This window comes from Cornus florida, unplaced genomic scaffold, assembly GCF_030987335.1.
Source record: "Cornus florida cultivar Cherokee Brave unplaced genomic scaffold, ASM3098733v1 CherokeeBrave_3.0.0_Hap2_Chr06, whole genome shotgun sequence".
In the NCBI taxonomy this organism is placed as follows: domain Eukaryota; kingdom Viridiplantae; phylum Streptophyta; class Magnoliopsida; order Cornales; family Cornaceae; genus Cornus; species Cornus florida.
In genome coordinates, this window is record NW_026775576.1 from 77,730,269 (window position 1) to 77,754,666 (window position 24,398).

The 24,398-nt window shown below is 34.2% G+C and overlaps 1 protein-coding gene and 1 long non-coding RNA gene across 8 annotated transcripts; both read left to right on the forward strand.

The window, feature by feature from the left end:
• Positions 1 to 672: 672 nt before the first annotated feature.
• On the forward strand, positions 673 to 8,170 carry LOC132312196 (65-kDa microtubule-associated protein 1-like). Its single transcript, XM_059810464.1, has 10 exons — positions 673 to 783; positions 1,644 to 1,738; positions 1,897 to 2,100; positions 2,234 to 2,482; positions 2,561 to 2,776; positions 4,269 to 4,424; positions 4,508 to 4,819; positions 6,429 to 6,516; positions 7,351 to 7,499; positions 7,681 to 8,170. Exons 2-10 carry the CDS (start codon positions 1,667 to 1,669, stop codon positions 7,984 to 7,986), a joined length of 1,752 nt encoding a protein of 583 aa, XP_059666447.1. The 5' UTR covers positions 673 to 783; positions 1,644 to 1,666; the 3' UTR covers positions 7,987 to 8,170.
• Positions 8,171 to 13,063: 4,893 nt separating this feature from the next.
• On the forward strand, positions 13,064 to 22,337 carry LOC132312197 (uncharacterized). Of its 7 annotated transcripts, XR_009483214.1 has the most exons (7): positions 13,067 to 13,379; positions 13,897 to 14,083; positions 14,409 to 14,678; positions 14,785 to 15,766; positions 17,564 to 17,651; positions 19,720 to 19,768; positions 20,095 to 20,491. It is a non-coding gene; the product is annotated as an uncharacterized LOC132312197 (long non-coding RNA). The 7 variants fall into 7 exon arrangements; XR_009483213.1 differs by lacking the exon at positions 20,095 to 20,491 and adding an exon at positions 21,883 to 22,337 and having other exon boundaries at positions 13,064 to 13,379; positions 17,564 to 19,768; XR_009483212.1 differs by having other exon boundaries at positions 13,064 to 13,379; positions 17,564 to 19,768.
• The last annotated feature ends 2,061 nt before the right edge of the window (positions 22,338 to 24,398 follow it).

The window sequence follows — 24,398 nt, forward strand, 5'->3', positions numbered from 1 at the left end:
ACTTATTTTGAGAAACAAGTTGCAAAAAATTGTATAGTACAAAAATTTTTGCAATTAACCTCAATATAAATGTTAATATGATTTTTGAATATTACCATTAATCCTGCACTAAGTATATTATATAAGATTTGTTCTCGATAATTTATTATATCATTTAATTACGGTACCCCAACATGGTATGATAATATTTATTCATTAATATTAGAATTACAATGCAAAACTCAATTGTTGATCAAATGTGACGGATTTGCATTAGACGTGATATATTGCTTACGAACGTTTGTGTGCTTTAAAAAATCTGAAAAATATATATAAATATTAAAAATTATATAGATATAGATAAACATTTACCAGTACAGTACTATTATACTTTGATAATACAGCTCTTCAAGGAGCGGGCATGTGGGCCCCAAATCTTTTTGAAAACGGTTTGATTGAAATGGGCCCTCCTTTTACGTAATGTTCCTTCCGTTTCGGTCAAGCAACCCCATGGTGGGTCAAACATTATAGTATTAGTGGACAAATAAAATAAGCAGATTTAATACTGACATAACACCAGTGTCATCTTCGTAATTTAGTGTAAAACAGTGGACATAAAAATACATAAATGTTCAGGACAATTATACGAACGAAAGCGAAGGGTCCCACCGAGTCTCCAATTTTTCCCCCTTCCAATCCTCTGTCAAACTGTCCTTCTCCCTCTCTCTCTCTCTCTCTCTCTCTTCACTGAGACAGCGAAGACGTTAGATCTGTGACCACACGCTCCAAAAACCCTAACTCCAAGTAGATATCTGTAAACATTTTGTGTCAATCAGTCTTTTCTCTGTTGATTCTTCAGAAATGTGGATTATCTTCTACTTGAACTCACTCCCTCTGTGATCGATTTTGAATAAAATGGCTTTGATTTGAGATCTGATACTTTTGAAGTTCGTGTCACACTTGGTTGCACTTAATGTTGTGTTTGTAGTTGTGGATTGTAGACATTCTGTGTAAGAATTAGGGTTTTGGGGGGTTTGGTTCTACATTTCCTGAATTTTTCTTGTTTTACACTGGATGAGGGAAGTGAATTGCTTGTATTCATCTTGAGTTTGAGTCTTTGTGGTTAATGCTTGTTTCTCGGGTGATTCTGTCTTTTTTTTTCTTTTGATGCTATAATTTGGTTAATTGAGTGGGCTTGAGTGCAAATGAAGTTTACTGAAACTTTTTTAGTCTTTGCAATCTTGTAATGTTGAATTCTATTTTTGACTCTTTGCGTTTATGCTCTTTGTTTTGCCACAACTTGGAGGGTTTTCCTCATAGATTTTCTATAATCCCATTTTTTCGTCCAATGCTTTTTTCTTTTAATGTGTTAGTTATTTATTGCATTTGGGTTACAAAATTTGTTCCAAAGTTTAGATGATTTTGAACTTAAATGTGGAACCTAGGTTTAAATCCCAAATTAGGCGGTCTTTTTTTATTATTGATGCTGACAGTTGCGTATGTTTTGATTGTCTGGTAAAGTGATATTTCATTGATGCCATATGATGGATATGGATTTAGTTGTGTGTTTGGGGGGTGTACTCTGCATCTTATATGTGCTTTGAAGAACATTCTGATCCATATAGAAAATATGAGAAAACCTTTTGAATACTCTGTTGGTGCAGGTTAGATTGTAGTACTAGCATCCATGGCAGCGGTGGATGTTCAGAATATTCTTCTTGGTGAAACCACTTGTGGTTCCTTATTGAAGCAATTGCAGGTAATCTTTGTTTTCTTAATTTGCAGTTTTTGATCAAATTTAATTTTGTAATGTGTTATGTCAAATAATTGGGATTCAAGCTTTGTTACGTTGTACAAGTGAAACTAAAATCATGGGACAATATGATAGACTGATAATAATTTGTGTTTTAATGCCAGCAAATTTGGGATGAGGTTGGCGAAAGTGACGAGGAACGGGACAAGATGCTTCTTCAGTTAGAACAAGAGTGCTTGGACGTGTACAAGAGGAAGGTTGATCAGGCTGCAAAGTCAAGGGCTCACCTTCTTCAAGCCTTGGCAGATGCCAATGTTGAACTCTCCAGTCTTCTATCTGCTCTCGGAGAGAAAACTTTTACTGGAATTGTGAGTAACCACTTTACCTTTTTGTGGAATTTTTTTTAGATTACTCTCACTGGAGTTCAAGCAGTGGAAGAACTTAAAATTCTGGGAGTTAGTAAACCAGGTTCGTCGTTGTTTTCTTGGGTCTGTTTTGCAGCCTGAGAATACTTCAGGAACAATTAAGGAACAAATTGCTGCTATAACACCAGTACTTGAACAGCTGTGGAAACAGAAAGGGGAAAGGATAAAGGAGTTTTTTAATGTACAGTCACAAATACAAAAGATTAGTGGAGAAATTGTTGGGACAGGTGAGCAGGTAGGGAGTCCTGCAGTTGATGAGACCGATCTATCCTTGAAGAAATTGGATAATTTTCAATCTCAGCTCCAAGAACTTCAAAAAGAAAAGGTAAATTGTTAATAATAGTTTGTTCAATCACTAGACTCATTGAGTTGATCATTATTGATCATTTGTTTGATCTTATAGAGTGATAGGTTGCACAAGGTCCTTGAATTTGTAAGCACTGTGCATGACCTCTGTGCTGTCCTTGGGATGGACTTCTTTAGCACTGTTAATGAGGTTCATCCAAGCTTAAACGACTCTATTGGTGTGCAATCCAAAAGCATCAGCAATGACACCCTAGCTAGGCTGGCTAATACGGTTTTAGCACTAAAAGAAGATAAGAAGCAGAGGTTGCAAAAGGTAATTCTTCAGAATTCAGTTCTAGATATCTATCAGTGAAGTTCATCTGAAATTTCCATTTTGATTTATATATTAGGAGTTGTGGACCAGACAGTTATGCTTTTCAGTATGAGGATAACAGATAGTACAAAGATCTGCTTGCTGTTGGTTACTGCATTTAATTATGCTTGTCTTAAGATGTATGAAGTATGATATGTTAACTACTTTTCTGAAGAAGTATGATATGTTAACTACTTTTCTGAAGCTCAAATCATGTATTGTAAAATATATATATAGAATGGAAGAGTGAGTTACAAAAAAAAAAAATCCTTGTATAACATGCAAATAGAATAGTAGAACAATGGAAGGACAAGTGTTTATATATATATATATAGAATGGAAGAGTGAGTTACAAAATAAAAAAATCCTTGTATAACATGCAAATAGAATAGTAGAACAATGGAAGGACAAGTGTTTATATATATATATATAGAATGGAAGAGTGAGTTACAAAAAAAAAAAAAATCCTTGTATAACTCACTCTTCCATTCTATATATATATATATAAACACTTGTCCTTCCATTGTTCTACTATTCTATTTGCATGTTATACAAGGATTTTTTTTTTTTTGTAACTCACTCTTCCGTTCTATATATATATATATAAACACTTGTCCTTCCATTGTTCTACTATTCTATTTGCATGTTATACAACGATTTTTTTTTTTTGTAACTCACTCTTCCATTCTATAGGTGTGATACCGGCTTCTTCATTCTTGAGAAGCTTGTCTATGCAAAGTTAACAAGAATATGTTTAGATTACATTATATGTGCACATGATAGTTATGTTTTACTTGGTATTTTGTTTTACCATGTTATATCCTCATAAAATATTAAACCCATAGTTTATCAATTTAGTTATGTAATCCTTATTACGTCACATTTGTACTTGGTTACTTTGCTATCACATAATATAAGGAGTGGTTTGGGGCACACATGTTACTTTTGAAAATGTGGTGCTACGTTTGAGGATACATTTATCTTATGTAAATATGTGTCAAGGAGTTGGATTTAATAAATTCTTAGACCTGACAGTTGGTATACAATTATACATGTATTTTTGAGTGCTTTCCATGCCTTTTAGTGTAAGTGGGTGTTTTTATGTAGCATAGGGTGTCCAACATGGGAACTTTACACATTTTGAAGCAAAAGGAACATAATAAGAGATTTTTAAATACAATTATGCAGTATACTTGAATTATCAGATATTCTTGGTAGGTGCATGTCCAACCAGACATGTTATCCCAAACTCTGCTGTTGTGTGTTTGAGACAGATTGTGTATTTAAAGGAGTTCATGTGATTTGAATTACTTAAAACATGTGATGCTTTATTTCAGCCTCTCTCTTTCAACATTCATAAGCAATTACACATCTGACTTTGAGAATCACCATGATCCGCTGTCTACTCCAGCAATTGAAACAATTCTTCTAACATGTATTTTTCCTTTCACAGCTTCAAGAGTTAGCAAGTCAGCTAATTGATCTTTGGAATTTGATGGATACCCCCCGAGAAGACCGGAGTTTGTTTGATCACGTTACCTGCAACATATCAGCTTCAGTAGATGAAGTAACCATCCCGGGGGCCCTTGCCCTGGATCTGATAGAGCAGGTAATTCAAGTTTGGTCTTTCCGAAGTGTAGTTGAATATACAATACCAGCGTGTGCTCAAAATACTTTTGTTTTGCTGTCAAGGCTGAGGTGGAAGTTGAAAGGCTGGATCAGCTAAAAGCTAGTCGGATGAAGGAAATTGCTTTTAAGAGGCAAGCTGAGCTTGAAGAGATATTTACCCGTGCTCACGTTGAGATTGATTCGGAGGCTGCCCGAGAGAAAATTATGTCACTTATTGATTCTGGGAATGTCGAGCCTTCTGAGTTATTGGCTGACATGGATAATCAAATAGTAAAAGCAAAGGAAGAGGCTCTCAGCAGAAGAGACATATTGGATAAGGTTGAAAAATGGATGTCAGCTTGTGAAGAAGAGAGTTGGCTTGAAGACTACAATAGGGTATTTCTCTCTCTCTCTCTCTCTCTGTATGTGTGTTTGTGTATTGGATAGAGTTCCCATTTACAAAGTTCTATATATGTACGCAATATATTTCTACTAACGTGACTGAACTGTGTTTTGAACTTTGGGTAATTTCAAATTTTCAATGCAATCATCAGACTCACTTGAATACATCATCGATGAAGAGATTTCTGATTACGTAATTATGTGATTCTGCTATATGCTGGTCTTTCCGATAACGCACTTTAAACTCAAACCAGATCATATTTCCAGCCACATGTACTTATGGATCAAAATTATAATTTGGGGGTGATTTATTGGGATGTTTTGTGCCACAAGGTCCAATTCCAATATCATTCTTCTGATCTCCGGTCTGCTTGTCAATTATTTGTGGTCATTAATGTGAATTTAGTAATTGATAGTTGGAGATATTATTAACCTATTATTGATCTGACATTTTAAGTGATATCCACACCATGGAAAATTTGGAATGCGCCAGATCATAAACCCTTCTATTATTTTCTTTTACATGTCATTTAGTCATCAATAAACCATTCTGACGTGTAAAAGCGGAGAGTCAATCTATTATTTTGTTGCTGAAATTTCAAAAGAAAAAAGGGAAAATGAAACTGGATAATACCATTAGTTTATCTTAAAACCATGTAATCTGCATCACGAGAAAATAGGGAAGCTTGGATGGTTGGGAAAGGTTCGAAAATGGACAAGGCCCATGCCTTGACCTGCTTTAAACATTCTTTTCAGCTGGCATCAATCTATAGCTGGAAATATCCATGAGTTTCGTTAGTATCTCTGATTCGCTCTGATAGGTGGCAACTACTTTGAGCAACAAGTATCACTTAAACATGTTTTGTGAACCTCAATGGTGTCTTTAACTAAAACTGTTGTTCTCTTTCTTGGTTCTTTCAGATCAAGCATAGGCCCCTTTTGTTCAGTCATTTCTTTTCTATTTAACTTTTTATTAATTCTCCAACAGCAGTAAGCTTATGCGAATTGTGTCTCATTGCTAACACTATAAGATAATAAATTTCTCAATTCCTAGTATAACAACACTCATTCTTTTCACCATGACCTTATTGATCTTCCTAGGGCATGTTCTTCTCACAGGGGATGTATAAAGGACACATTCTCCTCACCGGGACCTTATTGATCCACTATGCTACATGACTCTTTAAAAGTAGAGGGAGTACCTGTGTCATGCACACAATGTTCAGACATGTGTATGGGTTATGTGTATGACACTTTTGGTTAGACATGCACCTAAAAAAACATATCCAATAATTCAATTTTATTACATTATTGCTTCAGAGTGCGTAAAACGTTAATAAAAATAAAAATAATATGAATGTTTAGCAGTTTCCATGTGTCTTGTATGGGGATTGACACTTCCGACGTTTAACACATATGAAACAAACACAGTTGATCCATGAAGTTTTCATGCCCTAATGGGCGATGATAGGCTCTTTGCAAGCATGTTATTTAGGACTGTTTTTCCTTTCTTAATGCTTTAAGCCTAATTATTTCACAGTAGCAATTAGGGTGTTACTATGTCTGCATGTCACTGATGTTGCCTTGTTGAAACTTGAAACAGGATGAAAACAGGTATAACGCAAGCAGAGGTGCGCATTTAAATCTGAAACGTGCTGAAAAAGCCCGGATTTTAGTCAACAAAATTCCAGGTATTTGCAGAATAATATCACCAATTGCCATAACAGTTGCATAGATTTCTTTTTGTTGCCAAACTTGATATCCAATTAAGAATGAAGAATGCATATATTTAAATTTACCGGAACCAAAAAAAAAACATTCAGGAAAAAAAAGAAAAAGAATGCATATATTTAAATTTACCGGGGTCTTAGGGTAATCTTATGATTGATTTGGCTTTGAATGATGGCTTGATCTTCTCTCTCCACACTCTCCTTTGCTTTTCTTTTAGTCTAGGGCCTTTAGAATCTTGAAATTATTGTCTTTGACATGATACAAAATCTGGATATATATTACATGTCTGTAATATGATCAACAACAGGCATCCACAAAAGAACAACATTCAATAATATTTTTCAAATGTCAATTCACATTCTGAAGAGTTCACATGTTAGACTTGCTATGGGTACATTCATCCTCTTCCTACCTAGGGCACAGAGAGAAATACTTTGACTCATCCGTGATTTGGGTTGTCATATATTATGACATCCGGAGACGCTTAAATCTGAAACCATGTAACATATTGACAGGATGCTACAAGATGGCAAGGAGATGATTCTAGATAAAGGCTTAACACTTTCTTTAGATCATGAATGGTTTCTGAAAAAATAGTGAAAGTTTGTCACTTGTTCTAAGGTTATCATTAAGGATGTATTGTGGAGTTTCATGCTAGGAGATAGATCCGCACGTGTTTTGTCTATTGAGTGCAAACACAGCAACTCATAAATGCAACCATATGGTATTTGCTTGATTTTAACAAATGAGTTTTCACAAATAACTCCTATTGATTGGTTTTCTTGGCCATGTAGCTCTTGTTGACACTCTGGTTGCCAAGACAAGGGCTTGGGAAGAAGATCATGGCATCTCATTTACCTATGATGGTGTTCCCCTGCTTGCAATGCTAGATGAGTATGCAATGCTCAGGCATGACAGAGAAGAAGAAAAACGAAGGATGAGGGTAAGCCCAACAAATTGATTGACATTTGTCAAGTGAGATAATAAGATAGGAACAAATGCCATTTACAAAATAGTACTAATTAGTCTTGACATAAATTCTCATCTCACATTAGCTTTCAGTGGCTGATCACCAGTCGAAGTGTGTTTCTTTTACTAAAATATGTTATCTTTTGAGGGTACAGGATCAAAAGAAGTTCCATGAACAACTAAACACAGAACAGGAAGCGATTTTTGGTTCAAGGCCGAGCCCTGCTAGACCACTTGGTACAAAGAAGGTGGTGGGCCCACGTGCAAATGGTGGTGCGAATGGAACTCCTAGCAGACGGTTATCTCTGAATGTTAACCAAAATGGTGCCAGGTCCTTGAGTAGTAAAGATGGAAGACGGGACAGTGCCAGGCCCATTGCTCCTGTGAACTATGTTGCCATTTCGAAAGAGGATGCTGCATCTCACATTTCCGGGACTGAGCCAGTTCCGGCTTCACCATGATAACGGAATAAGGAAGTAATATGTAGGTTTACACACATGTGGTATGTGATTGTTAGTACCAGTGTAGTTGCTGCAATAGGGATACATCTTTGAACATCGAGGCAGTGTAGTGACTGGGTTGCTTGTTTGTGTTATATTGGCATTTGGAAAGCTTTTAAATCGCGCTTCTTCCTTTTTTGCTAGAGATCTATGTTGTTGCTCGAGTCCCTTGTTCCAATAATTAAGGGTTGGCACTGAACTCCGTCCTAGAAGTCTGGTTGGTGCTTTTGTTGCACTTGTACATTTTTGTTATCCAATAATGAGCTAGAGAGATGTTGGGTTCTGTTCAGTAGGAAAAGGGGGTGGAGGGAAGATGGGAAAGGAGGAGCAGACTTTCTGGGAAGGATGGAGAGCTGAGTCATTCTTACTGGCTCGCCATTTTGCTTCCATACAAAAGTGAGAGGAGGTGGAGAGAAAAATAAAAGAGTGAGTTACATGTGAAAAGACATCCTTATACTCAAAGACTTATAGGGCCTTGTTCAGGCATGATATCATAAGGAGAATCAATGCCCAGTACATCAGTGATCCAAGATGGCCAGTTTGATCTGAGAACCACATTAGAAGAGAGAAGCATTGAATCTACAACAAGATGACATATGGATTCATTTGTCCTTTTTTTTTTGCGTGACTGCCAGTAGCATTTTTCACCAATCTCCTTTGTTTGAGATTTCACTAAACAAGGCAATTTTATATGACAACAAAATTTAATATTTCATGGTTTTCAGATTCCAAATAGCTGACCAAACAGAGACTAGGACACTTTCATTGCTAGAGCTGACATGAAAATCAGACCTCATGGTATTTTGGCTCAAATTTAGAGCTAACTTGGTTCAACTCAATCAACCCTAATTAACAACCCTATACATCTATAGTTGCCCAATATTAGTATTAATCTGTCAAATTCCAATCCAATAGATCCAAAAATGGATAAAAAAAAAAATGGATTTGGAACAAAATGTGAGCACGTCTATAAACATATATATATATATATATATATATATATATATAAATTTGTCTATTAAATATTGCTTTTAGTTCTTGTGTTCTAATTCTTATTTTTTATTTAAGCGATAAAAATACCATCCATTTGTTTGCTACTTTTTTTTAATATAACTTGCACCAATTTTTTACTCTACGAGGACTTAATCCCTCACCCTTTGAAGGTGAGGAAGCACCAATACCTACAACTCTGGGTAAAAACTATTAATTCGAAGAATTTATTTTATTCATTGGCAAGAAACACACCCATAATGTTCTCTATAAAGGATTTAAATTCTGGACCTTCTCTCTTGAAAGGAGAGAGTAAGTACCATCAAGCTACATCGCATTTGGTGTAAAAACCATCAAATTCGATATAGAGCCATTAGGCTACATCCCTCTTGGTGTAAAAACTATACAATTCCAAGAGTCTATATCTCTAGTATTAGTACGAATATAGTAACCTACATTTTGTATCATCAAAGGGAAATGAAGGGTTTAATTGGTGGAGAGACTCTAAATTAGAAGATATTTTTTAATGTATATTAGTGTTTTATTAGGGGAGAAAGTTAAATTATTACATAGACATTCTCTTAAAAAATATATGGAAATGTTGTTTTCCCTCACAATCAATCAAAATTTTAGAATCTAAACAAATATACCATACAAATCACTCACGCATCTCGCTTCTAATTCTACTGCTACAAATGAGGTACCTATCCATTATGTAGGCATCCACTCTTTAATGGCCGACTAGAATGTGCACATTACTCTAAATCTCTTCTAAAACATCTTGATATTTACAATTACTAAGACTCTTTATTCTACCTTACGTTTTTAGAATGTTACTTCTCAAGAACATTGACTATTCTCTACATATTACTACAACTCTTCATCTTGAAAGAAAATTGTATCATTTCTTTATTTAAAAAACAAACAAAATTAAATTATACAAAATTGGACTAGGAATGCTATATTTATTGTTACAGATAATATGTATTTTCAATGACAAACAACATATAATCCAACATATCATATAAACTTAACCGACAGAATAAGACGTGGACACGACAATATACCAATATAAATTTTTACTTATATGCATCTATTTTTATAAAAAATATTCAAAAGTTTTTCTTATCGTGTACATCAGTCTCTTTTCAATGGGTTTCCCATTCATGCAACAGGGCATCTCATGGAGTGAGCAAGGTTGCTCCTCATTTGGATGGTTCGATATTATTCCGACATGCTTTTTGAGATTTAAAGTCTTAACGGCTTCTTGAGAAGTATGAATTTAATATCACTAAGCCACACTATTGGTTGCCAATGATATGTTTTAACTTGTGTAAATAGTTAAAGGTTAATGGGACAATTCAAAATGATGAAGATCCAAATTAGATGGAAATGGATAGAACTGAGCTAATCATTCATAAAAATAAATAAATAAATAAATTCTTTGTCAAAGTCTGAATCACTTTTAAAGCTATAGCTTGCTTGGACAAAATACCATGTTTTAATTATTAGACTTAATAATATTTTATAAATATATGCATGTCCATTATTATAAATATACGCGTGTGTGAGATTTGATAGCGGGCTGTCCCTCTCTTTAACTCACGATTCCTTCTCTCTTCCTACTAAATTCCCATTGATGCCTACCATCTCTCTAATTCTGAAACTCTAATATTAATCCTCTCTTCCGCCAACCAACCTCCACCGCCTCCACTACTTGCCGATCTTCACTACTTGCCACCTCCAATCTTTAGAGATGTGATTCAAGCCGCCATATTTGTTGCCTGCCATCTCTGTTGTAACTCCATCTCCAGAATGACTCAAGAGGCCGACCAATTAATAAATACGCATAAAAAATAGTGGCATTCAAAATTTTGAAATTTATCATCACGTGTTGCAATCTGAAACCAAATTGATTTCCTTAAACTCTATTGATAATTGGAGTCTTACAATTGTTTAGTTTCTTCTGTAACAGATTGCAATATGAAAGGTTTGCAATAGAAAATCTCAAACGCATGAGGGAAAAAAATCTTTTCTTTGGATGATCCACAAAAAGATCCAAATAATTTTTATTAATTATTTTAAAAAATTTTTGACACATGTTATATTTTTATTAGTCCAAATTAGCGTGCGAATGATATTTCTACTTATGTGAGGCAAGCATTGTTCATATATCTTTATCAAAGAAAGAGGGAGGGATACGAAGCCAAGTAAATAGAATTGACTGTTAAGCCACTAACATATATAATTACCAATATAATTAAGATGTAATAGTATATATTTCATTTATTTTGCCGTAAAATATATTTTTTAAAAATATATATATATTTTTTTGTAAAATATATTTATTTTTATTTTTTAGTGTTTGACAAAGTCGTCTAGGTTAAGGTTGAAGTCGAGTTCATTGGACGGGTCGTGTAAAATAACTTGTCAAAATTTGATAGTAAATTATTTTTATTAGGTTTTAATATGTTTTTCTTCGTAAATATTTTACAACAAGTAAACATCAAAAAATAAAAAATTTAAAAATATTTTATATCGAAATAAATGGTGACTTGATTTAAAGAAACATAATGTATTGTAAAGTTAAAAGAAAAAAATAAAATAAAAAAATAAATCAGGAAACGTAATGCAAATTAATAGTAACCATGATGCATATATTTAAGAATCAAGTCAATATTTGAAAAGGAGCATTTATTTTCACACAAGAGTTAATGAAGATGTTAGAGTTTTACAAAACTAAGGGACATGCATTGAGAGAGTGATATGAGATCGATGTAGAGGGAAGTTTCAGATGCAAGATCAGAGAGGCCAAATGACCAAACCAACCATGTCCAGAGCTCACCAAGGGAAAGATTTTAAACATAGAATGTTGAAGGAATGCATTGCCCTTCAGTAAAATTACAAACGATGAAATGGACTAAGGATAAGTAGGGCTTTTAACAAGGGTGTAACATAAAAATAAAAAATTTGAACCATAATTAGATTTTTACAGAACAAAATCATTGAGATTTTAGAATTACAATCCATTTGTTGTCCAAATGCAATAGTCACATGATATATATATATATATATATATATCATCATTAAACTCCGATTTAATTATTTAATTTTTGTTTATTTATAATAAAATATATAAATTTATTAAGAAAATATAAATAAAGGGAAAGTCTTTACTTAAGTCACACGATCCTTCTCAACGGGTGCAACTCTCACGTTCCGAGTGCGCTCCCATTTTCATGTTTCGTGTACCATCTTAGCTTCCATTGCCACTCAGTGTAATTTAAATTCGCTCCCATTTCCACTGTTAAATCATTTCCTCTCAAATTTCCTTTATGTGACTTAAATCTTACCTCTAAAATGAAAAGAAAAAAAGAAGGAGTAATGATAGGTCTTCCAACTTCAATTGTCGACTCTTCTCCCAAATACAACGTGGTTGGAAATAAGTCGAAGAAAAAGAGATTTTTACAGGATTTTCTTTAAGAGTTCTAACGTGATCCAACCACGTTGTATTCGTAGGAAGAGTCGGTAATTGAGATCGGAAAACTTATCATTTTTAAAAAAGAAAGAAGAGCTTAATGCGACTTTGGTCTTACCTCCAAGAAGAAGAAGAAGAAGAAGGGACTATGATACATAGGCCCAAAATACTCAAGTAATCAAACTGGCAAGTTGTTTGGGCTTAAGTATCATTTTTCCTATATGTATGCATATATAAACATGGTAATAATATGTTGTAGAAAAGAATTGCAACAAATTTTTTTTTTATTAGATTTGAAATTTTAAAAGCAATATTAAATACTTAGGATCACAAGTAACTACAAATAAAAATTTTAGAAAAATTTGGAAGGTCAACATTAAATTTTTATATAAAATAACTATTGAAAACTACATAAGCCCAAAATACTCAAATACGGAGTAATCAAATTGGTAAGTTATTTGGGCTTAAATATTTTTTTGTTAGAGATGGGCTCAGGCCCATCTGTGAGCTAACACTCCTCAAATGACTGAAATGCCTTTGTAATAAATGGGTTAAGATGGGCATCAACTTAACCCACTCAACAAAATCGAGACCCGCTCATCAACCCCCACCTCTCTCTTCGTTCACCCCCAAAATTAACAAACCCTAGCTCCCTCCAAATTGTTGTAAGACGGACGGGAATCGGTACAATCTTGGCGAAGGTCCGCTGGAACTGGTTTCACCGGTCAATTGCTTGACCATTCCCGGCTTCTACCCTCTCTTGTTATTTGACTTGAAATTCACCTCTCATTGATCGGTTTCAGATCGGTTTCGTAGGCTGTTCAAGAAACTTATAGCAGAGGCAGTTCTTCGACCGAGATTCATTTTTGCGCGTATTCAATCTATTGTAAGACGAACTCTCTCTTCTCTCTCCTTTTTCATGAATCGATCTTTTATATATGCTTCTTTCTTTAGTTCATCTCATCATTTGATTTGTTCTAACTTTGGTTCGTTTGATACTTTGATTCGACCAAACTGCTTGATTTTAGATTTTATTTTATATATTATATTTATTGTATGATCGGCAATGGTTAGTAATTATTGTTTCTGTTTGATTATCCATCCGTTTTATGTTAATTGTGATCACAAATCGATTCATATTTCGATATTTTTTAAAAAAATTTTTGCATCGAGAATAATCAGTGTGTCTAAAAATGAAAATATCTCTTTCTCTCACACTCTCTCTATATTGGTATCTGATTATTCATATTTGGGTTCTCTGTTGAAGCTCCATCTGAACGGGGTGAATTTCTTTTTTATTTTTTAATTATTTGACTTTTCATTTTCCACTCATTATTATTTTCTGCTTATTCAATCTTGGACTTAATGTTCTTTAATTTTTTTTTACTAACCCTAATCAATAGTAATAGGCGGAGGCGGAGGGAAGAACTCATTGATCCACTAATATGACTATGCCCGAAGGGTTTCGATTTAAACCCACGAACGAAGAACTCATTGAATACTTGTGGAGGAAAGTTCATGGATTCCAACCGCCGTCCAATGCCGTCGTAGAGAAGAACGTTCAAGAACTTGAACCATGCTTTCTTACGGGTACTTAATCTCTTTTTCTTGATATATATGCATACATGCATAATTACATATATATATATATATATATATATATATATATATATATATATAGTATGTGATCATAAAATTTTCTTAATTTACGTACTATTTTTGTGTGATTTAATATCAAAAATCAATATAGTTTCCTACTATTATGATATATGATACACCTCCCCCCAAAAAAAAAAAAAAAAAATGGAAAAGCAACTATCTACGCAACATTTTTGTATGATTTAATATCATTTTGTTTCTTATGATTAATGTCAATATGATTTCCTACTAACTAATGTGTTTTTGGATGTCGCAGATCATACCAAGTGTACTGAGTATTCGGAAGGATATTATTATGTTAAAAGAGAGAAGAAATCTGCGAAAACAAAATGGGAAGAGGCCGACAAGGAAGCTTAGAGGAGGATGGTGGAAGGCCACCCATGGGGACAAACTAATTCCAGGGGAACCCAAGAAGGGTTATATGAAGAGTCTTAAATTTCACAGCTACAAAGATAGTAATCCAATTTGTAATAAATGCTCGAAGAGTGATTGGATTATGCATGAATTCACGCTTGACTCTAATAAAGTAAGACATACTTTATTTTTCCTGAAATTTTCAATTTGCTTACAATTTTTAGTGTGATCTTCATCATCTTGTCATCTAACTGTTTTGTTTTTGTGTTATGATGCAGTTTCAAGAGTGGGTTCTTTGTCGGATCAAGAGAAAATGGAACAAACGAGCAGAGATGGAGATTCTTACAAGCAATACTCAACAGTCGTGCAAAAGTTTTATAGATCTGTCACATGCACTGTCCGAGCAAGAACTACAGTGCATTCAAGATGAATTTGAAGCCGAGCAAGAAATACAGAGTATGCAGTGGATTCAAGATGAATCTCAAGCTGAGCAAGAACTAATGTTTATTCTAGATCAAATCTCAAGCTGAGTCATGTTACAAGCAGCAGATACAACAGAAGATGCAAGAACTTCAAGATCTGCTCTAAATTCTGTATAGTCTAATCTGTAAACTGATGCCATTTTTGTTTTATGGAAAATTTCATGTGAATATTTTTCAATCAATGCATTAAGACAGCGCATAGTACACCTCATCATTCTCTATGCATTCTATAAACTTGATTGAGAATCTGAAATACTTCCATCATTTATGTCCCTGAATTATTTATTTATTTATTATTGTTTTTATCTTTTGGGGAAAATTTTAGAATCTGTTTTAGTGAAGTATTGCATTCTTGTGCGCCAGATAGTAGGACCATTGAGCTGAGTGAATTAGTGAGAAATGTTTATTCTTTCTTTTCTTTGTTGGTAGTGGCAAACACAAAGTATAGATGTTACAGTCAACATAATGTGGTTACTAAAGTCTTAAAAGGAATGGTGGACAATTGAAAGGATATCAATAAATGTTTATATTTGCACAAATGGAAACATAAAACTTTGCCAAGTATAGAGAATTTGCCATTTGACATTATATGAACCTGTCTTCATTTTTTGAGTCTATGGTTTCCCTTTTATCCCTGCATCTTAAGACTTAATTTGGAATAAGTTGTGATAGTAGTAAAAACTATGACTGTAACAATGCATTCCCTAAGGAAGGAGTCATTGGCTGTTTATTGTGACGAGAAGTGAACAAGGAGTTGCCAATATGTATCAAATCCGGTGTGAGATTTTCTATGCATCTCTCAAATTGCAATTGTGTTTTATTTATTTATTTATTTTTATGTGGTCTTTATTTTATACCATTTTTTGGTCCTTTTTCTATGTTGATCTCTTACTTTTACTAGCATTTGAATTTAGATATGTCAATTGGAAAGAAAGATTATGTTTCAATAGTTTTGGGCTTATATTGACAATAAAATAGGGGATTGATGGGTCTTTCATTGAAGAATTGTAGGTTTGAATAGTGACATTCCCTTATTCTGGTTAAGGGTTGAGTTTGAATCCATGACTACACAGAAAGTTCAGTTGTTGCTCAAAAAAACTTCTAATAAATCTGATTTATTTTTCTGAAGTAAAGGTTTACATTTTTGATAAGTGATAATTCATTAAAAGCATTCAAAAGGGTTTACGTATTTGAGAAAAAAAAAAAAAAAAAGGAAGTTGACTTATTCAACTACTGCATTCTCTTCTAGCACTCTTATTGCCTCTATGATAGTCTTTTTCGCTTTCTATTACTCCTATTTCTTCTGTGATAGTCTTCCTTGACAAGATGAATAGTGTAAAGATAATTTATATTCTTCTTGCTGTTTGGAGTTTCATCCCTTGTATCTTTTAGAATTATCTTGATGATCTGAAGGCTAAGAAAGCACAGGCTGATCTTAATGTGATGTGAAATGATTTTTTTTTTTTTTTTAATGGCGATTTTGTGGTATTGGGTTGGAAAGAACGCTTAGAACCTCATGGTCTTGAACTATTATTGTTTATTCCTTTTTCTTTTTCTTCATTTTTTTTTTTTCCTTTTCTTTTTATATTTTATTGCAAGCAATGGCATTATCACGATGGTCCCCTGTACAGATTTATGGTTTTTAGTTGTCTATTTGTTAAATCAAAATTATTTTAGTAGTTGTTTGATCACATGTTCGATCACATGGTTGCTAGTGGGTAATTGGTAGATTAATTGGATCATAGTGGTTATGGCATTGCTGGACACTAACTTAGCTTTATCTCTTTTCTGGGTAATTATATGTTATGTTTCAAACTTTGTCTGTAAATCCGAAGGTTTGAGAGATGATAACATTTCATAAAGTCATTAGTGATACCGCGAAGAGTCCAAACTTTATATATAACATGTCCAGCAAGGTTGCATTTAAGATGGCAAGTACCTTAACAGGTATCTATTTGTTTGCAACATAATCTTTGGTAGAATAGCTGCAAGCTTGCAACTAGGATGCTGCAGAAAGTCAGCTGGTTTTGTCTGTGGTTATGATCATTGAGACCAGTCTAATGAGCCTGCTTTGTTTTGTGGGGGATCACTCCCGAATACGTTGTGCATTGGTTAGTTATATAGCATGCAGAACAGTGAACAAAGCCTACTGCCTTTGTATTTCACCTAAAATCTCCTGCCCCCTTTTTGTATGTGTAGCTATAATAAATTCAATCTTTTTATTTGAAGAGATGCGGAAGATGTTTGTGCTAAGTGCCAAGAATATTTTAATGTGGCATCAAACTATTATCATTTCAATTTGGCTTTGGGTTTCCCAAGTGATGGTCATTGTCATTCCTTTCTATCATATTGTCATAGCCTATATCCCCTTCCAGGTTCAGGTTTTTATCTATAAATTCAAAGCAGTACATAATATTCTCCGTGCCATACAATTCTTCTGCATGTTTTGTCTGCTAAGTTGAGCATTTGGCTTTATTTATGTCTTCATTAAATCATTTGCTATGTAGATCTTTGTATGAAATTTTTTTAGATAAGCTCAAAGACCAGTTACCCTTATTGAAATTGGTTGTTGCAGCTTTGCATCTGGAGCGTGTTACATGTTGCTGATCAGAAATGGAACTAGGCAATGGAGTGGGTGGTGTAACCAGTTGATGAACATTTAGGTTGAATTGTTTCATGAGTATGCATTTTGGTTAAAGAACATGCAATTTCTCTAGCAATCATACTCTTTGGATGTCTTTTCTGTTCCATGTAATTTTTGAATCCTTTTTCTAGCATGTAAATTCTTAAGCATTGCACGTTTCGTTGTGGTAAATGGGGCTCTACACTTGATCTTCATTTATGGCAATGCATGGTAGTTAATGTTGGGGAGACGAGCTCATGGTTGCGGGAGGATATGAAATATAAGGCTCCCTTGTTTTCATGAGATGTCTTGTACTTCCGCTCTCCTCGAGTGTTTTCGGTTGTATCAAATAGTGGTTCTAATTGCCATTTCCTTGTCTGTGGACTCTGAAAGCATTAGGAGACAGACTACTCTACTAGGGTATGGCACATGTTGTTGTGTTTCCTCTGTTTCCATGGCTTTCCTTCTCATGCAATGTGGTAAATCCATGTTCCTCATGTAGTCACTGTGATGCTTAGGAACCAAAGTTTTAGTCCAACAAACTTTGATGTGTTAACACGAGGACCACAAGTTGCAATTCATGAATGAAGGTGTGAGGTAAATTAGGTATAACACCCATTGGTGAGAAAATTAGGGACAGTTTTAGTCCAACAAACCTTGGCGCGCAGAGACAACACCAAGGTGAGATGTTCTGTAAACTATGGTAAAGTTGTTCCTGTAATTGGGTGTGGATTGTTAATGTTTAATGATAAGTGCATTGCATTCCCTAATCATATTCGAGGGTACATTTATGTTTAATATATGCTTGTCACCTCAAGCAGTTTGATCTGCCCCCTCTCTTCTACTTGAATTTTGTTTAGTGAGAAATGTTTATTGTTTCTTTTCTTTGCTGGTGGCAAACGAAGTATAGATATTACGGTCAACATATTGTGGTTACCAAAGTCTTAAAAAGAATGGAGGACAATTGAAAGGATATCACTACTGTAGATTTTTGCACAAATGGGAACATAAAACTTGGCTAAATATAGAGAAGTATCCATTTGACAGTATACGAATCTGTCACCCTTTATTGCTGCAGCTTAAGACTTAATTTGAAATAAGTAGTGATAGTAGTAAAACCTATGACTATAACAATGCTCGCCCTAAGGAAGGAGCCATTGACTGTTTTTGGTAATGGGAAGCAAACAAGGAGTTTTCAATATGTTTTGAATCTGGTATAAGATTTTCTATGCATCTCTCAAATTGCAATTGTTTTTCTTTATGTGGTCTTTATTTTATAATCTCTTTTTTTCTTTCTTTTCTTTTTTTGTCCTTTTTCTATGTTGATGTCTTACTTTTACTAACACTTGAATTTGGATATGTCAATTGCAAAGAAAGATTATGTTTTTGTGTTCGCATATTCACTGTTTTGGACTTACATTGACAATGAATAGCAAATAGGGGGATTGATGGGTCTTTTATTAAAGAATTGTAGGTGTGAACAGTGACATCCCATTACTCTAGTTGAGGGTTGAAATTGAATCCGTGATTCCACAGTGACATCCCTTGACAAGATGAATAGTGCAAAGATAATTTATATTCTTCTTGTTATTAGGAGTTTCGCCACTTGTATGTATCAGAATTATCCTGATGATCTGAACGTTAAGAAAGCACAAACTGATCTTAATGTGACGTGAAATGATTCTTTTTGTTGACGATTTTGTGCTATATTGTTGGGAAGAAAGCATAGTGCCTGTTTGGATTATCTTCCAAAACGTTGCTTTTGCTTTTTGAGCTCAAAAGCCATTTTGAATACCGTTTGTATTACTAGATTGAAAGAGCTCAAAAGCCATTTTGGGTAGCATTTGGATCATTGTTTATTCCTTCTTCTTCTTCTTCTTATTTTAATTGTAACATCACAATAGTGCCCTGTACAGATTTACACTTTTTAGTCTTCTGTATGTTCAATCAAAATTATTTTAGTATTTCTTTGATCACAAGGTTGCTAGTGGGTAATTGATAGATTAATTGATTCATAGCGGTTATGGCATTGCTGGACACTACCCTTAGCTATATTTTTTTCCTTTTATTGATTTCTGACACCTTATTGTTTTGCTCTAATTTTGCAGCATGAGCAGTAATGGCTAGGAAATGATGATTCCTCTCGAATTTTTTGGGGTAACTATATCTGAATGACCACCTCTTGTTATCTTCTTTGGAATGTTGAATGTTTTTTATTGATGATCCAATTGCAATCATATACTAGAATGAAAATCAAAGTCTTCTATACAATTGTAATCAACCCTACTGTACCCATATACTAAAAAGAAAACTGAAATCTGCTATACAATTATATGTTATTCTTCAAACTCTGTCTGTAAAACAAAAGGTCTGAGAAATGATAACATTTCAGAAAGTCATTATAGATACTGAGAAAAGTCCTCACTTTGTATGTAGTATAGCATTCAAGGATACACTTACCTAGGTTATGCATGTATTTCCAGCAAGGTTGCAATTAAGATGGCAAGTACCCGTCATCTTTGGTAGCACAGCTGCAAGCTTGCAACTAGGATGCTTCAGAAAGTCAGCTGGTTTTGTCTGTGGTTATGATCATTGAGACCGGTCCAATTAGCCTGCTCTGTTTTTTGGGGGGTCACTGCATCATATGTTGGACATTGATTAGTTATATAGCATGCATAACAGTGAACAAAGCCTGCTGCCTTTGTATTTCAGCTAACATCTCCCACCCCTTTTTGTATGTTTGTAACTGTAATAAATTCAATCTTTTTTTTTTTTAGTGTTGCAGAAGATGTATATGTGTTAAGTGCCAAGTATATTTAAATGTGGCATCAAACTATTAGCATTTCAATTTGGATCAATTATTGGATTTGGGTTTTCCAAGCGACGGTCATTGTCATTCCTTACTGTCATATTGTCATAGCCAATATCCCCTTCCTGGTTCAGGTTTTTAACTATAAACTTAAAGCAGTACATAATATTCTCTGTGATGCTTCGAGGGGCGTCCAATGGAGGAACCAAAGTTTTAGTCGCAACTTTGACTGATAATTTGGACCCAACTCAAATGTGGAGAACCATGTATCATCATCCCGTGGTTTATGAATGTCGTTTTGATTTTTCAAAATTATAGTGAATTACAAGACTCTTCTCAGTTCTCGCTCTCATTGAGCTTTAACGTTGTTGCTGACTTGTTTTGGTGTCTCATTCCATTTTTGGCTTTCAATTTCATTATTTGCCACAAAGCTCTCATGGAGCAGTAATTGGTTATAATCCCATACTGTACCTAGGCAGTAGGTATGGCATAAAAACGTCCATTTTAAGCCAGAAAATTCAACAAGCCTCAAAATGTTGGTTGATAGACCTCAGCTAAAAGAAAATAAACAATTGATAGGTGCATGTAGATTAACATTTTGTTATTTCATCATCAATTTATCGTTTTCTTTCATTTTGTTCAGCTGACCTAGATTTTCACATTGTAAAGCTTTTTCCTTTCCTTTTTAACAAGAATTTAGGTTGTCAAAAATGTCGCATTTCATGACTGGAATTTGAGTGGTCTGAGATGAGCTACATACAAATTATTGCAATATCACGTTAATGAGAATTGAATTTTGAAAGATTCATTGATTAAATAACACTTATTGGAGGTAACAGGAGAAACTATTGACTACATTAGTTTGCCATGTGCTGTACATTATTGGAAGTCATAGTTCTGTGTTTGGCCGCCAAGAAAATTGGTATACTTGTTACCATTCCATCAACACAGTGTTCCGCTTTCTCCTTGGATTAGAGTACTCCTACGCAACTTGCTCTCACCCAACTCTCAACTTGGCCCACATTTGGCTCTCATTCACGCATGGACTACAATTTATCATTATAAATAGAACTCATTTACCAAAGGAAAATAGATCGTGCATCAGTCACACTTGCATAATTACTCTTTTGAAGCATTTACCTTTCCAGCTGAAGACAATGCATGAATGGACAATGTGCCCAAAATAGTTAACTAAGTGCCAAGAAAGCAATTTTCGGTCGCCAAGATTGCCACTGATCTTAGTCATTCAACTCAAGTCACTCAATTAGCTGTCGTAGTAGTTCTTGTCAAATTAAAACATCGTTTCTAAACAGACAAGACAGGTTAAAAAACACTTGATAGTCGTCATAATCTAATTCAAATTCAAACATATAAGATCAATCGTAGGCTCAATGACTCACATCTGTATCACCAGTCGAAGTGTGTTTCTCATGCGAAAATATGTTATCTTTTGAGGGTACAGGATCAAAAGAAGTTCCATGAACAATTAAACACACAACAGGAAGCGATTTTTGGTTAAAGGACGAGCCCTGACCACTTGGTACAAAGAAGGTGGTGGGCCCACATGCAAATGGTGGTGCAAATGGAACTCCTAGCAGACGGCTATCTCTGCAGGTCCTTGTAGTAAAGATGGAAGACGGGACAGTGCCAGGCCCATTGCTCCTGTGAACTATGTTGCCATTTCGAAAGAGGGTGCTGCATCTCATGTTTCTGGCACTGAGCCAGTTCCAGCTTCACTGTAATAATGGAATAAGGAAGTAATCTGTAGGTTTACACACGCGGTATGTGATTGTTATTACCAGTGTAGTTGCTGCAATAGGGATACATCTTTGAACATTGAGGCAGTGTAGAGACTGGGTTGGTTGTTTGTGTTATATTGGCATTCGGAAAGCTTTTAAATCGTGCTTCTTCCTTTTTTTGCTCGAGATCTAAGTTGTTGCTTGAGTCCCTTGTTCTAATTATTACGGGGTTGGCACTGAACTCCATCCTAGAAGTCTGGTTGGTGCTTTCGTTGCATTTTAACATTTTTGTTCTCCAATAATGAGCGAGAGAGATGTTGGGTTCTGTTTGGTAGGAAGAGTGGTGGAGGGTAGATGGGAAAGGAGGAGCAGACTTCGTTTGTAGAGAGGAGACAAGGAGAGGGAGAAAGGGAAGAATGGAGGGATGAGTCATTCCTCTGGGCTCACCATTTTGCTTCCATCCAAAAAGTGAGAGGAGATGGAGAAAAAAATAAAAGAATGGGTGATGTACATTTCAAAAGATATCCTTAGTTACACTCATTTTATTATTTTAATTTAGGAAAGTGATTAAATTTGAAAATATTTACGATGCCTTATTCTTGATATCATAAGTAGTATCAAAACAAGAAGAATAGTCCAAGAAATCTTGGATTGCTCTATTAGAAAGCCATGAGATCCTTTCAAATTGAAGTAAAAATTCAATCATTTCTATAATCAACTTCTATATTACAGCTAAAATCGAGGAGTATTGTTTGAACTAATGCGAAACCTTTTTTTTTTTACTCCCCACAACAAGAATTTATTAAGATGACAAAGAGTGAACATCACTGTTCAGTACATCAATGAAACAAGAAGGCTGTCCAAATTTGGTACTGCATCATTTTTTCACCAATCTCCTTTGTTTGTGATTCACTAATTAAACAAGGCAATTTTTCATGACAACAAAATTTAATCTTCCGCATTGTTTTCAGATTCCAAATAGCTGACCAAACAGAGACTATAACACCTTTCATTGATAGAGCTGACAAGAAAATCAGATCTCATGTTATTGTGGGTCTAATTAAAATTAGAGCTAACTTGGTTCAACTCAATCAACCCTATACTATAGTTGCCCAATATTGTATTAATCGGTCAAAACCCAATTCTAACAGATCCAAATATGGATAAAAAATATATGGATTTGGAATACAAGGTAAGTATATATATATATATATATATATATATATCATAAAAATATAGTAGAGAAAGGGTGTACATAAAAATATCACTCTCAAAAGGTAGAATGTAGTGCAATGCAGTTTTAACTCCTCTTCTTACTAGGGTGGAATGGTAGAGTAAATTAGGATACTGCATTTAGCGCTCTAGAGTGGAATGAGTACATTATGATACTTGGCATGTAGTGCCTCTTGTCCATAAATTTCCCCTGCAGCTATGTAAATTCCTCACGTATATTGATTCATTCCATTTTAGTTTCTTCCAATATTTCAAGGATGTAATACATTAAAATACATAAAATTCATCAATAATTATAAATATATATATATATGAAATCTTCATTTCTAAAATAAGCAGATGGTTACTAATATATCCTCTACACCAAGTGTAACTAGGGCTAGCATGCAAACTGAATAGAGTGATTAAGAGTTAGTTGATGCATCAAAGTGTGACTACGGCTAGCATCCAGACTGAATGGGAATGAATAAGAGTTGATCCATCCACTAAATGTGAAACATAAAAGCGTTTCAGCATAGATTTTTTTTTTTTTTTTACACACACACACACATATATATATATTTTATTTTCAATTTTAGTTTAGATCGAAAATCATGAATTTGGTGAGAGTTCAAGTCTTAACTTATATATATCTACTGCTAAGACTATTACAGAAATTTAATTAATTTCTAACTTTATACTGATACTTATTATAATATTCTTAAAAAAATGATATTTTGTGAAATTGTAATGACCTACATGCTTACGCCATATTCATCACTATTAATTTTAAATTCCCAAGTGTCTAAGAAGTATCATTGAAGTGTCTTAAGTGTTCGAAAGTGTTAGTCTAAGGTTCATAATAATAATAATAATTATTTTTCGTTAATTTATGGTTAAATTCATAAAATGGACATAGAGAGAAATTATCCAAAACCCTAATCAAGAAACATTATTAATCTTTTGAGTTTGCACAGAAAATCGAATCAGACGTTAGAGTTTCAATTATAAGGTATATTACCAATTT